At 43.5% G+C, this 14,912-nt stretch overlaps 1 protein-coding gene across 1 annotated transcript; it reads right to left on the bottom strand.

Moving 5' to 3' along the window:
* Positions 1-2,648: 2,648 nt before the first annotated feature.
* On the bottom strand, positions 2,649-4,328 carry LOC124656695 (BTB/POZ and MATH domain-containing protein 1-like). Its single transcript, XM_047195397.1, has one exon. It carries the CDS (start codon positions 4,326-4,328, stop codon positions 2,649-2,651), a length of 1,680 nt encoding a protein of 559 aa, XP_047051353.1.
* Between the last annotated feature and the right edge of the window lie 10,584 nt (positions 4,329-14,912).

Here is a 14,912-nt window from a genome sequence, read left to right as displayed (position 1 = left end):
CAAGCAGAGTGTCTAAAGCCATTATGATGTTTTTTTTTTCTTTATGTCTTAGTTTGTTTGTTAGGCAACAGATGATCATGAACTCGAAGGGCATTCTTACTTTACAGCTTCATCGTGTCCAGTACCTTAGACCAAACTGACCTGATGATATGTCAATTGTAGGTTTGCAGCTCAATTGCAGTTTGCCAGTTTCACATGTTCACATGATTATCCCTGTTCTATAGGTTGTCTTTGTTTCAACATCCACCGCTGTTTTGGAATCTCAGTGTTACATTCTGTGTTCCTTCACTATCCGTGCCTTTTTTTTCCCTCTGCTCATATACTTTTCGTATTGCCATCAGAGAATCCTAATCTTACAAAAACAATACTAGCAACCTGGCTAATAGAACCTGCTTGTGTAAGTGCGTAACCTTGTCAACCATTTGAATCTGCTAGATCACCCGTGGCAAAGTTTGAGCAAATATTTTCTCAGTATTAGGTCAACAAGGTTTTGTTTCCACAGTTGTTTTCTCTAATGAAGTGACTGCAATTACTTGGATGTCTGATTAATAGAACATAATATCCATCGATGCTTCAAATGAGAAGTAAGTGCACCAAAAGGCAAAAACTTCTGTTTCTGCTCATATACTGTTGGTATTTCCTCAGAGAATCGTAATCTTAATAACAATAGTAGCATGCAGTGGCGGAGCCAGCTATCTGGCAAGCTATGGCCTTTGCCACACCTAAATTCCTATATTTTGCATAGTATGTATCCATAATTGTACATAAATTACTTAATTTTGCTTAGTACATGGTCATTCTGCCACACCTAAATTTTAATTCTACCTCCGCTACTGGTAGCATGGCTTTACGCTCCTTTACTGTAGGAGTTCATCTATACCAAATCCTGTAGGTATATGTTGTTCCCCCATCTGTTTGGTCTGTATATTAATTGGTAAACTTGAATATGTTTTTTGCTTATGTCATTCACCAATGCTTTGGTGCAATCAGTATCCTTCTGTCATTATGCATCACTGTATACTCTTCGTTTAACTAGATTTGGTGTTATTCAATTCTTGAAAATTCTAGGGTTTGCAAGGTGTACTTAATTCTCATGCTCTCAGATATTGTACTGTTTAAATAATGAGCTAATACCGAACTATTGCCCTAGCGGTTGGTCATGTCAATTCCATTGCCAGTAGTGGTGCTAGACCAAATGATCATGTGATGTCAATCCATTTACACTCCTGACTATATGAATTTCTGGATAAATATGAAAAAAAATTCAAGTTTGTTTCACACGAACTGTGATGTCAGTTGACTTCACTGCCTTTGCTACAGGTGTTCTGGCAATAGTTAGTGTTTTTGTCAGTGGTTATGGAAGAGGTTCTCAAAAAGGGGACTCCGGTTGATAGTTTCTACTTTAGAGTGCTGGGAAGAACTAGAGTATGCTATTGCTATATAATCCGGTATAATTGTCTAATTCATTGCATTGTTTAATTCGGTGCACGGTTGAATTATTTCAGGCATGTTTGGTACCGTACGCATTCCAACCATGCGAAAAGGCATGTTTGCCCAATTGGCAGCCCTTTGTCATGTTGATGGTTCAAACAGCCGAAGATAGTTTCTCTACCTGGAGTATATTAAAACACAGAATAAGGAAGCCTGGTATTGTATCTGTTGTAAGGCACAACTTGAATCAGTTACAGTGATGTCTATGTATTATTGTTGCAGATATGATTTTGGTACTCCTTTCTGTTTTTGCAAGAAATCATCTCCTTTTTTACGGTGAGAAATTATATTAGTTTGTTGTGTATTGATGATGATGGCGATGTTATTCTGGTGATCTCTCAGTTTGATATGTAAGAGTTTGTAGTGGAGCGATGTTCAACTTGCCCCGGCGGGTACATATGCGCTCGAAGGCTATACATCCTTCAAACCATCTCAATCAGTGCTTGCATTTGAAGCAACGCTGCACACAACGATAGATGCGGTAGTGGACAATTGGCATCAAAGGTAACGTGGTGTGGTGTCCAGATATAGCTGGAAATCAAAAGGGAAAGAATTTCGGAAGCCATCCACTGTGCAGTTCTATAGAAATCTCACATCCCTTGTGAATTTCACTCTGTGCTGTCAAAAGTTGTAACTCAACATGAATTGTACACTTCAACAAAGAATTTGCTTGCAAGTCTCCTTTCTGAAATTATCTGAATTGAAGTTCAAGAATCTGCCATTGCTCGAATGAAAACAGCAAACTTGGCCGCTCACAATTTCCTCCAACTACTGTACCTGATGTATTGTTTGGCATAGCAATTCCAGCTTGTACCAGCTTAATCCCGGCAATCCATATTTGTACCCTCATACAGAAAATACGAGACAATTTTCCTTCAAACCTGCTGCCATTGCTCACGAGAAATACTCAAGATTACCGGACAGGTGACTAGTTAAAAGGTTAGACCTGAGCAGGTACATAACTAACAAATTACAGTTCTGCACTAGTGTTGTCATGTCTTTTCAAGAACTAAAACAAGAACTTGAAACCATGATAGCTACACGAGGAACATACATACATACATACTACTGAAACTACTAAGAAGAGGATGATAAACGATGAACATGCCATTGCAAAAGGATTCAAACTCATCGATCCCATCATCATGCCTAAGTGCCTAACACACTCGGCTTCTCTTGTGAGGACCAACATTCATGGTAGTCGATTCTTCATGTGCTATCTTGAACCTATTCCGCATTTCAACCAAGAGAGACGGGTAGTTCTGCACCAAACAGAAGTACTCAGCAGATGTCGCAACTAACTTGAAATGTTCACCATTAGCTAGGAAATCAAAGCACTCAGTTTTGAGTTTGAGACAGCCATGGTCCTCTGCCAGCTCCAACATAGAGACAACATTGTCAATCATGATACCAGTGCCACATAGCCTGTCCTCACAAATCTTCTTTAGCTCCTCTACCCCATACCTATCAGCAGCAACAAGCAGATGCTGGCATTGAGCCATGGTGGAAGAAACATCATTTGTGTCAGTATTGGGCAGTGAACCCTGATACATGTAATGGAGCATAGATTTGAAGGTACAGGCCTCCATGTCTTGGATGGTGATAGAAGTCATTGTGCCTTCAGCCAACGGGCCATAGAGCTCCGCTTTAAAGACGGGCGATCGGGCCGCGAGCACCAGGCGATGTGCACTAAAGCTCTCCTCGCCAACATCGAAGGAAACATCTGTAAGATCTTGATTATCAAACATGATGGCCAGATCATGACCTAAATCCAGGAGCAGCTGCTCTACCGATGAAGCTGGAGTTCCCATGCTGGTCGGTTTTTCATGTGGTATCTTGAACCTGTTCTGTGCTTCAACCATCAGAGTCGGAAATGTCTGCATCAGTCGGAGGTACTCACCAGATGTCGCAACCATCTTGAAATTGTCACCATCAGCGAGGAAATCAAAGCACCTAGCCTTGAGTTTGTAGCAGACATGGTCCTCTGCCAGCTCCAACAACGAGACCATACTGTCTATTGTGATACAGTTGGCACATAGCTTGTCCTCACAATTCTTCTTTAGCCCCTCTAACCCATACCTATCAGCGGCTACAAGAAGATGCTGGTATTGAGCCATGGTGGAAGAAACATCATTTTTGTCAGCATTGGACAATGAACCATGATAGATGTAATAGAGCATAGATCTGAAGGCAGAGGCATGCATGTCTTGGATGGTGATAGACGTCATCTTGCTTTCAGCCATCGGGCCATAAAGCTGTGCTTTAAAGACGGATGATCGGGCCGCGAGCACCAGGCGATGTGCACTGATGCTCTCCCCGCCAACATCGAAGGTAACATCTGTCAGATCTTGTTTGTCCAACATCATGGCCAAATCATGACCTAAATCCTTGATTGATGAAGCTGGAGGTGTCCAGTCGATGTCCACGGAGCACAACACCACGACGTAGTTGTCCACCACACAGTTAGCCATGACAGCGCTCCTCCGTGCTTCCAGACCGTACACACCATCCATATAATCAGAGCAAGAGGACTTTTGGATTTTCCCTGTCCCCACCGAAGACGCCGGCGAGCCTGTCTTATCGAGCAAAACCATGTGGGTGGACACCTTGGAAGCGGCTTCCAGAGCGGGATTACTATGCACACCGAGAACGAACAAGATGCTGGGGGACGAACCTCGGGGCAAGCAACCTACAGCGCAACTGCATCCAGCAAGGTCGACGGTCCTGCTGCGTAGAGCGTGGCCAGGACGGAGCGACGAGAGCCTTACCCGGAAATGGAAGGTGCGACCGTCTCCTGTAGGGACGATTTCGCAATCAGATGAGACGTCTTCGGCCATGCTGAAGCCTCGCTGCTCTGACCTCGATCGATTCTACTAGGGGAACCGGCAGCGATAGGCAATCAGCTAGCCTGCGGAGGCGAGCTAATATATCTTCCCCGTATCAGAAAATGTAGGGCAGGCAGAGGCTTTACATGGTGTTTCGCAGGCTGCGGCCCGCGGGGATTGCGGCGGAAGTGGGGGCGGCAGGAATGGTGGCGGTGGCCGGGACGACGGCGGAAGAGGACTGCGATGAGGACTGAAGAGAGAACTGAGAGTCTGAGACTGAGAGTGGAATACGGCTAGGGTTTGGGGGTTAAGGCGTACTCTGGTACTGCTGTGGGCGTGGGCCGCGTCGCTGCGTGCTGAGGTATTGACCGAAGATTTGGAATGGGCCGTGAAAACCAGAATTGTGTTTGCATAACGAAAATTTGTACTGTATTGTTACTTTCTTGCAAATACCTTCTCAGCAAAGTAAAATACAGGAGACCCCTCACCAGCGGAGCAGGGGAAAACATCCAAATCAACTAGAGAAATAAAACATGATATAATTATCCACTAAAATCTATCAATCCCAATTACTCCTCCCAACCTCCATTTCTTGATTTCTTCCAAATGAACCTGAACAAGACCCACAACGAATTTTTTTGGAGGGAGGTGCTGATACCATCGAAACCACACATGAAGCTAAAGCATGATGATGTTCAGCGACATGGTAGGACACTGGAGGCGCGGCAAGGCATGCCAACGAGCTGAGAGGACGCTAGGGGTTGCAGCATTCACGCTTACGGTGGTTGTTCTCCAAACAGCGAGAGCACCGAAAAGGGATCTTTGCAGACAGGATGATGCCCATGAGCGAGGCATCTGCAACATCGACCAGAGAGCCAAGCCAGGATGGGGCGAGGGCAGAGTCGGGGCTGGTGACTTCGGACGACGTCGACTGCGTCGGGGCAACACTTGTTTCCAACCATTGCCCGCCTTCGCTTCATGCTCCACGAACTGAGTGGCCAGGGACGAGCTTTGGGTAGCCAAGTCCACTCTGGTGGGCCAGGTTGAACAATTGCAAGGTTGCTTGGTGCGGATTGCGAGCTTTCTAGAGCGGGCAGAGGCTACTTTGAGCAAGATCTCTCCTAGTGAGGTTCGTGCTGACTCCGTAGAGGATCGGGGAGCAGAGCTCTATGGATGCTTCTCTCCTCGTTTTGGGGATAGTCCATCATTGTCATCTGCCTTGCCATCTGCGTCGTCTCCCACTAAGGGCAAGGCCATTGCCGCGGTTGTCTCCGATGCTGCAGATCATGCCTCATCTTCGGAAGCTTCGTGGGAGTTCTACTTTGCCACTGTCAATGGATCATATGGAGGTGGATTCGTCGTCGACCTTGTGCTCACTTGAGTCCTCAGATGTGATTTCCGCGCCCCACCCACCACCACTGGCTCTTAATCCAGATGCTCTTTTCGCAAAAGAACTCCGTGACGTGCTCAACAGCTTGGAGGATGCTATTCTGATACGGGCATGAAGGCCGAGGTGAAGCCCAATTTCAGGACTCCACCTAGCTAGTTATCTTATTTTATGTATTTTATATGTATGGTCATATGTGGGCCAATTAGGGATTTGTAATAAATTGAGTCGGTTTTGGTTTAGGCCTCTCCAAACCAAGTTAGAGAGGCCCACTAGGGCTGGCTGGCCACCACCCCCTCATATAAGGAGATGGTGCGGCTAGGATTAGGGTGAGAACTAGTTTGAGTTAAGATTAGACGCTATTGCGTGTGTGCTTGGTGAAGCCTCCCTCCGGGGACGGCGCCGCCGTTTATCTATTATAGTTGTTGCGGAGGTTCTTGTGTTCATCAAGGATTGTAGTGCTTTGGTATTGAGGTGTGGTGATCTCCATCATGTTACTTACTGGATTTATCTCCTACTTCAGGTTGCGTTCCGCGCGTTATTGGAGGTATCTATCTACCTGAGTTCTCGCTGTGAAAGATCGGGCAACACCGTAGGAGGATCTGCTGGAATCTCCCCTTATCATATACCTAGATGCAGAAGGGTGATTGATTGCATCCTAACTGGAACAACAATCAAGAGCAAAAGTAAAAAAGTTGGATGATTGCCCTTATATTGGCACCAGGAAAGAGAAGTCACTCAAGTGCAAATGCAAGAAAAGTGGCGCCATAGGAAAGGTGCTTGAGGCTGCTTCATGGATGATCTTTGTTTCTCGCCTTGTCCTCTTGGTTTGGGTACGGTGTCTGCTCCTTATATCGCAGTGTCTTCACTTCGGCATTGGTTGAAGGTAGTCTAGTCTCGGTTTAGTGGGGTTTCAAGTTTGCCTTTATTGTTTCTCGAGTCTTGAGTGGGCTTGCCTCTATGTGAGAGTCGGCATAGACATGTGATGTTAGCATTCCTGTATGATTTTCGTCCGGTTTTCCGCAAATTAACTGGACACCTTCTCTTTAATTAATAGATAAGGCAAAGCTTTTATCTTCATTTTAAAAAACTGAACCTGCTCAGTCTGGCAGCATTAAACTGCTTTTGATCGTTGCCAAAAGCCCAAGCATTTCGTTGTTTCCAGTGGATCCAACAGATGAGAATTACTACAGAATCAAACCCTTTCCTCTTTATCTTCACCTGGTTCCTCCCCTTAAATCTCCACCGAGGGGATCCCTGCATCAATGCGAAAGGGGAAAACTCTAAACCGTACCTGTTTGGAACACTAACTTTATAACTATGAATCTCAGTCTTTCATTCTATTTTCCTTCTAGTCTCCGTGGCGTTTTATTTCAGAGAAAAGTGTGGTGGAGCAGGTGCGCTCCACGCATCTTCTCATTTTTTCTTTTTTTCTTTTTTCTATCTCTTAAATTATACAATATTTTGATCAGATTTTTTTGCAAATCACTCAAAAACAAAAAATATAATGGAGGAAATTTTTTAAAACACCTTCGGATTTTTTTTGTGCAAATTTAAATTTTAAATTATTTAAAATTCAAAATAAATTCTTGAGATACATATATAGATAATGACATAAAAAATCTAAAATATTTTTCCCACATTCCAATAAGTTATGTTTAAGTGATCTGCAAGTTTTTGACTTCAAAGAATGTGTGGTGTGAGAGATACAAAAATGAGAAATTGTTTGAGAGAGGAACAAAAAGATTTAGCACGGATCTTGATGCAGTATACATGGTGTGGATACGGGTGCTTACCAAGCACCTACTTTAAAAGTTCACCCTCTTTATTTCATAAGAGAATCTTGTTTAATAAATCAACATCTTCAAGCTTTACACTCGTCTCCTTATGAGTTCATCTAGACGAATTTGAATCGTGCTCTTGCATGTTTTCTTCGCTAATGCTTTGGCGCGGTCAGTATTCTTCTATCTTTTTGCATCAGCATTTTCTCCTCCTCTGGTTACCTTTTCTTATGGTTGTTTACTTTAAAAAAAATTAGGCATAGCAACTAGCAGGGTACTTAATTCTAATACCCCACACATTGTAACTGTCCTTAATATGAGCTACGCTAATCCTAGGACCGTTTTCAAGATTCTTCTAGGACGATACAGTTCTGTAGGAGTTTCAGAGTAAAGCATTTGGCAAAAAAAAAAAAGAACTTATGATTTTATTCTGTATACATGGTCTGCACGAAGCACACAAGATTTTGCCTAACATGAGAAATTTAGCAAAAAAATATGTTGGACTTATCTCAAGTCTACAGCTCCAGCTACACATAATGGGAAAGTTAGAGCATCTCCAGTCGCGTCCCCCCAAACCATCCCCTAAACGGCGCAGGATTGAGCGTTTGAGGGACGTGTTTTGTTCGTGCCGCGTTTGAGGGACGTCGCTCCCCAGCCGCGTCCCCCAAACGCAGGCCCCAAACATTAAAATACTATTTTTTTATTTTTTTGCATTTTATTTCAATAAAGAGTAGAATTATTCCATAAACTAGTACATAATTGGGAACGTGGTTTACACGAAGATATAATTTGGAACATGGTTTTCCACAAACTAATACATAGTTTGAACATGGTTGACACAAATATAAAACATTGTAAAATAACTAAACCTAACTAGGCCGGGCATCGAAGATTTCGTGTGTTCGCTGCCAAGAAAGAACACTCGCAGGACTGGAAAATCCAGCTGTTGACAGTGCCCCTGTTGGTTCTTTCGAGGAAGAACAACCATAAATATCCGTGCATATTTTCGCTGCGAAGAAACAACACTCAGTCGTCGTCCTCCTCGGCGTTGTCGACGTGGTAGTGCCGGCGGCAACGCGTCTCGTCGAACACCTTGATGCTCATGTCCCCCTCGCCAAGGTAGGAGAACATGAGCACGAAGCCGGCTTCGAGGCGGTGGTAGCGCGAAAACTTCTCCAAGCCGATGTAGAGGTACATCTTGCCGCGCCCGTAGATCACGTCCACGATCCATCGGCAGCAGTTGCGGGCAGCCTCCTGCAGATGCAGCGATCCCGGGCGCCCGTCGCCGGCGACGAAGTCGGCAAAGGTGTCCAGCAGCCTCTAGATGTCGTGTGGGTCGCCCTTGAGGACGGCGACGAACTCGAACAACACTTGCCGCTCCACCTCCTGCAGGTCCGACGAATAAGACAACGACATCGCAGACGACGACGAGCGTGCAGCTCTGTCGCGGCCACGACCACGACCATGACCGCGAGCTCGGCCTACACCTCTACCAGACATGGTGTCGACTCTTGATGAAATGGTGGTGGCTAGGGTTAGGGAGAGAGTCGCTAGGGTTTGTGTGTGAGAGGGACGATGAGAGAGCGGCCCTTTTTGTAGGCCAGAGGGAGGCGGGGGAGCGGGGGCGCTTGATGTCTACGCACGCTTCTATTCCTGTAGACAGTGTTGGGCCTCCAAGAGCAGAGGTTTGTAGAACAACAGCAAGTTTCCCTTAAGTGAATCACCCAAGGTTTATCGAACTCAGGGAGATAGAGGACAAAGATATCCCTCTCAAGCAACCCTGCAATTACGATACAAGAAGTCTCTTGTGTCCCCAACACACCTAATACACTTGTCAGATGTATAGGTGCACTAGTTCGGCGAAGAGATAGTGAGATGCAAGTGATATGGATGAATATGAGTGGTAATAGAAATCTGAAATAAAGATGGCAACGAGTAAACATGCAACAGAGCAGTAAATAAACGGAGTTTCGATGCTTGGAAACAAGGCCTAGGGATCATACTTTCACTAGTGGACACTCTCAACATTGATCACATAACTGAATAAACAAATACTACTTTCTCTACACTCTCTTGTTGGATGACAAACACCATTCATTGTGTAGAGCTACAAGAGCTCCCTCAAGCCGGAGTTAACAAGCTCCACAACATTCGGTGTTCATATTTAAGTAACCTTAGAGTGCATGATAGACCATTGCAATTATACCGAGTACTAACATAGCATGCACACTCTGTCAACATCGAGCTATGAAAGGGGGAATAGATCGCATCAATACTATCATAGTAATAGTTAACTTCATAATCTACAAGAGATCACAATCATAGCTTATACCAAGTACTACATGATGCACACACTCGTCAACATTACATCATGGAGGAGGAATAGACTACTTTAATAACATCACTAGAGTAGCACATAGATGATATTCAACTAGATCACAAAGCTCATGATCACATAAAGATCACATGGGAGAGAGAGATGAACCACATAGCTACGGTAGAGCCCTTAGCCTCGGGGGAGAACTACTCCCTCCTCATCATAGGAGACAGCAGCGTTGATGAAGATGGCGGTGGTGTCGATGGAGATGCCTTCCGGGGGCATTTCCCCGTCCCAACGGCGTGCCGGAACAGAGACTTCTGTCCCCCGAATCTTGGCTTCGCGATGCCGGCGGCTCTGGAACTTTTCTCGTATCGTGGCTTATTCTTTTAGGGTTTTTGCGACGGAGGCTTTATATAGGCGGAAGGGCAGCCTCGGAGGAGACCTAGGCCACTAGACCATAGGGGGGCGCCTCCCCTTGGCCGCGCCGCCTTGTGGGGTGGGGCCCCCTGGCTCCCCTCTGGCCCCTCTTCGGTGCTCTGGAAGCTTCTGGGAAAAATAAGGTACTGGGCGTTGATTTCGTCCAATTTCGAGAATATTTCCTTTGTAGGATTTCTGAAACCAAAAACAGCAGAAAACAGGAACTAGCACTTCGGCATCTTGTTAATAGGTTAGTTCCGGAAAATGCATATAAATGATGTAAAGTGTGTATAAAACATATGTATATCATCATAAAAGTAGCATGGAACATAAGAAATTATAGATACGTTGGAGACGTATCAAGCATCCCCAAGCTTAGTTCCTACTCGCCCTCGAGTAGGTAAACGATAACAAGAATAATTTCTTAAGTGACATGCTACCAACATGATCTTGATCAATACTATTGTAAAGCATATGAGATGAATGAAGTGATTCAAAGCAATGGTAAAGATAATGACTAAACAACTGATCATATAACAAAGACTTTTCATGAATAGTACTTTCAAGACAAGCATCAATAAGACTTGCATAAGAGTTAACTCATAAAGCAATAAATTCAAAGTAGAAGGCATTGAAGCAACACAAAGGATGATTAAGTTTCAGCAATTGCTTTCAACTTGTAACATGTATATCTCATGGATAGTTGTCAACATAAAGCAATATAACAAGTGCAATAGGTAAACATGTAAGAATCAATGCACACAGTTGACACAAGTGTTTGCTTCTAGGATAGAAGAAGTAGGTAGACTGACTCAACATAAAGTAGAAGATAGGCCCTTCGCATAGGGAAGCATGGATTACTATTTTTGTGCTAGAGCTTTTCATTTTGAAAACATAGAAACAATTTTGTCAACGGTAGTAATAAATCATATGTGTTATATATAAGACATCCTATAAGTTGCAAGCCTCATGCATAGATTACCAATAGTGCTCGCACCTTGTCCTAATTAGCTTGGATTTACATGGATTATCATTGCATAACATATGTTTCAACCAAGTGTCACAAAGGGGTGCCTCTATGCCGCCTGTACAAAGGTCTAAGGAGAAAGCTCGCATTGGATTTCTCGCTTTTGATTATTCTCAACTTAGACATCCATACCGGGACAACATAGACAACAGATAATGGACTCCTCTTTAATGCATAAGCATTCAACAACAGATAATATTCTCATAAGAGATTGAGGATTAATTGTCCAAACTCGAAACTTCCACCATGATTCATGGCTTTAGTTAGCGGCCCAATGTTCTTCTCTAACAATATGCATACTCAAACCATTTGATCATGAAAATCACCCTTACTTCAGTACAAGACGAACATGCATAGCAACTCACATGATATTCAACAAAGGTGTAAAAGTTGATGGCGTCCCCGTAAACATGGTTACCGCTCAACAAGCAACTTATTAAGAAATAAGATACATAAGTACATATTCTTCACCACAATAGTTTTTAAGGCTATTTTCCCATGAGCTATATATTGTAAAGGCAAAGAATAGAATTTTAAAGGTAGCACTCAAGTAATGTACTTTGGAATGGCAGAGAAGTACCATGTAGTAGGTAGGTATGGTGGACACAAATGGCATAGTTTTTGGCTCAAGGATTTGGATGCACGAGAAGAATTCCTCTCAATACAAGGCTAGGCTAGCAAGGTTGTTTGAAGCAAACTCAAGTATAAAACGGTACAGCAAGACTTACATAAGAACATATTGCAAGCATTATAAGACCTACATTGTCTTCCTTATTGTTCAAACACCTTAACCATAAAATATCTAGACTCTAGAGAGATCAATCATGCAAACCAAATTTTAACAGGCTCTATGTAGTTATTCATTAATAGGTGCAAAGTACATGATGCAAGAGCTTAAACATGATCTATATAAGCACAACAATTGCCAAGTATCAAATTATTCAAGACATTATACGAATTACCACATGAAGCATTTTCTATTTCCAACCATATAACAATGAACGAAGCAGTTTCAGCCTTCGCCATGAACATTAACAGTAAAGCTAAGAACACATGTGTTCATATGCAACAGCGGAGCGTGTCTCTCTCCCACATAAAGAATGCTAGGATCCGATTTTATTCAAACAAAAACAAAAACAAAAACAAACAGACGCTCCAAGTAAAGCACATAAGATGTGACGGAATAAAAATATAGTTTCACTAGAGGTGACCTGATAAGTTGTCGATGAAGAAGGGATGCCTTGGGCATCCCCAAGCTTAGATGCTTGAGTCTTCTTAAAATATGCAGGGATGAACCACTGGGGCATCCCCAAGCTTAGACTTTTCACTCTTTTTGATCATATTGTATCATCCTCCTCTCTTGACCCTTGAAAACTTTCTCCACACCAAACTCAAAACAAACTCATTAGAGGGTTAGTGCATAATTGAAAATTCACATATTCAGAGGTGACATAATCATTCTTAACACTTCTGGACATTTCACAAAGCTACTGAAAGTTAATGGAACAAAGAAATCCATCAAACGTAGCAAAACATGCAATGCGAAATAAAAGGCAGAATCTGTCAAAACAGAACAGTCCGTAAAGACGAATTTTTCTGGGTCAGTTAACTTGCTCAGATGAAAATTCTCAAATTTAATGAAAGTTGCGTACATATCTGAGGATCACGCACGTAAATTGGCAGATTTTTCTGAGTTACCTACAGAAGGGGCTGCTAAATTTCGTGACAGCAAGAAATCTGTTTCTGCGCAGTAATCCAAATCTAGTATTGATTTTACTATCAAAGACTTTACTTGGCACAATGATGGCGTGTATTTCACACGTTCGTTGGGCAACCCCAATAGGAAGGTATGATGCGCACAGCAGCAAGTTTTCCCTCAGAAAGAAACCAAGGTTTATCGAACCAGGAGGAGCCAAGAAGCACGTTGAAGGTTGATGGCGGCGGGATGTAGTGCGGCGCAACACCAGAGATTCCGGCGCCAACGTGGAACCTGCACAACACAACCAAAGTACTTTGCCCCAACGAAACAGTGAGGTTGTCAATCTCACCGGCTTGCTGTAACAAAGGATTAACCAAATTGTGTGGAAGATGATTGTTTGCAGAGAAAACAGTAAAACAAGTATTGCAGCAGATTTGTATTTCAGTATTAAAGAATGGACCGGGGTCCACAGTTCACTAGAGGTGTCTCTCCCATAAGATAAAAGCATGTTGGGTGAACAAATTACAGTCGGGCAATTGACAAATAGAGAGGGCATAATAATGCACATACATGTCATGATAAGTACAGTGAGATTTAATTGGGCATTACGACAAAGTACATAGACCGCCATCCAACCGCATCTATGCCTAAAAAGTCCACCTTCGGAGTTATCGTCCGAACCCCTTCCGGTATTAAGTTGCAAAGCAACAGACAATTGCATTAAGTATGGTGCGTAATGTAATCAACAACTACATCCTCGGACATAGCACCAATGTTTTATCCCTAGTGGCAACAAGCACAACACAACCTTAGAACTTTCGTCACATCGTCCCGTGTGTCAATGCGGGCATGAACCCACTATCGAGCATAAATACTCCCTCTTGGAGTTAAAAGCAAAAACTTGGCCGGAGCCTCTACTAGTAACGGAGAGCATGCAAGATCATAAACAACACATATGTAATAACTTGATAATTAACATAACATGGTATTCTCTATCCATCGGATACCGACAAACACAACATAGAGTATTACAGATAGATGATCTTGATCATGTTAGGCAGCTCACAAGATCCAACAATGAAGCACAATGAGGAGAAGACAACCATCTAGCTACTGCTATGGACCCATAGTCCAGGGGTGAACTACTCACTCATCACTCCGGAGGCGACCATGGCGGTGTAGAGTCCTCCCGGAGATGAATCCCCTCTCCGGCAGGGTGCCGGAGGAGATCTCCCGTAATCCCCGAGATGGGATCGGCGGCGGCGGCGTCTCGGCAAGGTTTTCCGTTCGTGGTTTTTCGCCTCAGGGGTTTCGCGACGGAGGCTTTAAGTAGGCGGAAGGGCAGAGTCGGGGGGCTGACGAGGGGCCCACACCACAGGGCGGCGCGGGCCCCCCTTTGGCCTCGCCGCCTTGTGGTTTGGCCACCTCGTGGCCCCACTTCGTATGCTCTTCGGTCTTCTGGAAGGTTCGTGGCAAAATAGGCCCCTGGGTCTTCGTTTCGTCCAATTCCGAGAATATTTCGTTACTAGGATTTCGAAACCAAAAACAGCGAGAAAACAGGAACCGGCACTTCGGCATCTTGTTAATAGGTTAGTTCCGTAAAATGCACGAATATGACATAAAGTGTGCATAAAACATGTAGGTATCATCAATAATATGGCATAGAACATAAGAAATTATCGATACGTCGGAGACGTATCAAGCATCCCCAAGCTTAGTTCTCGCTCGTCCCGAGCAGGTAAAACGATAACAAAGATAATTTCTGAAGTGATATGCCATCATAACCTTGATCATACTATTTGTAAACATATGTAGTGGATGCAGCGATCAAAACAATGGTAATGACATGAGTAAACAAGTGAATCATAAAGCAAAGACTTTTCATGAATAGTACTTCAAGACAAGTATTAATAAGTCTTGCATAAGAGTTAACTCATAAAGCAATAAATCAAAGTAAAGGTATTG

This window comes from Lolium rigidum, chromosome 5, assembly GCF_022539505.1.
Source record: "Lolium rigidum isolate FL_2022 chromosome 5, APGP_CSIRO_Lrig_0.1, whole genome shotgun sequence".
In the NCBI taxonomy this organism is placed as follows: Eukaryota; Viridiplantae; Streptophyta; class Magnoliopsida; order Poales; family Poaceae; genus Lolium; species Lolium rigidum.
Note: the sequence above shows the minus strand (reverse complement) of the source record. Positions and strands in the feature narration are given on the sequence as shown.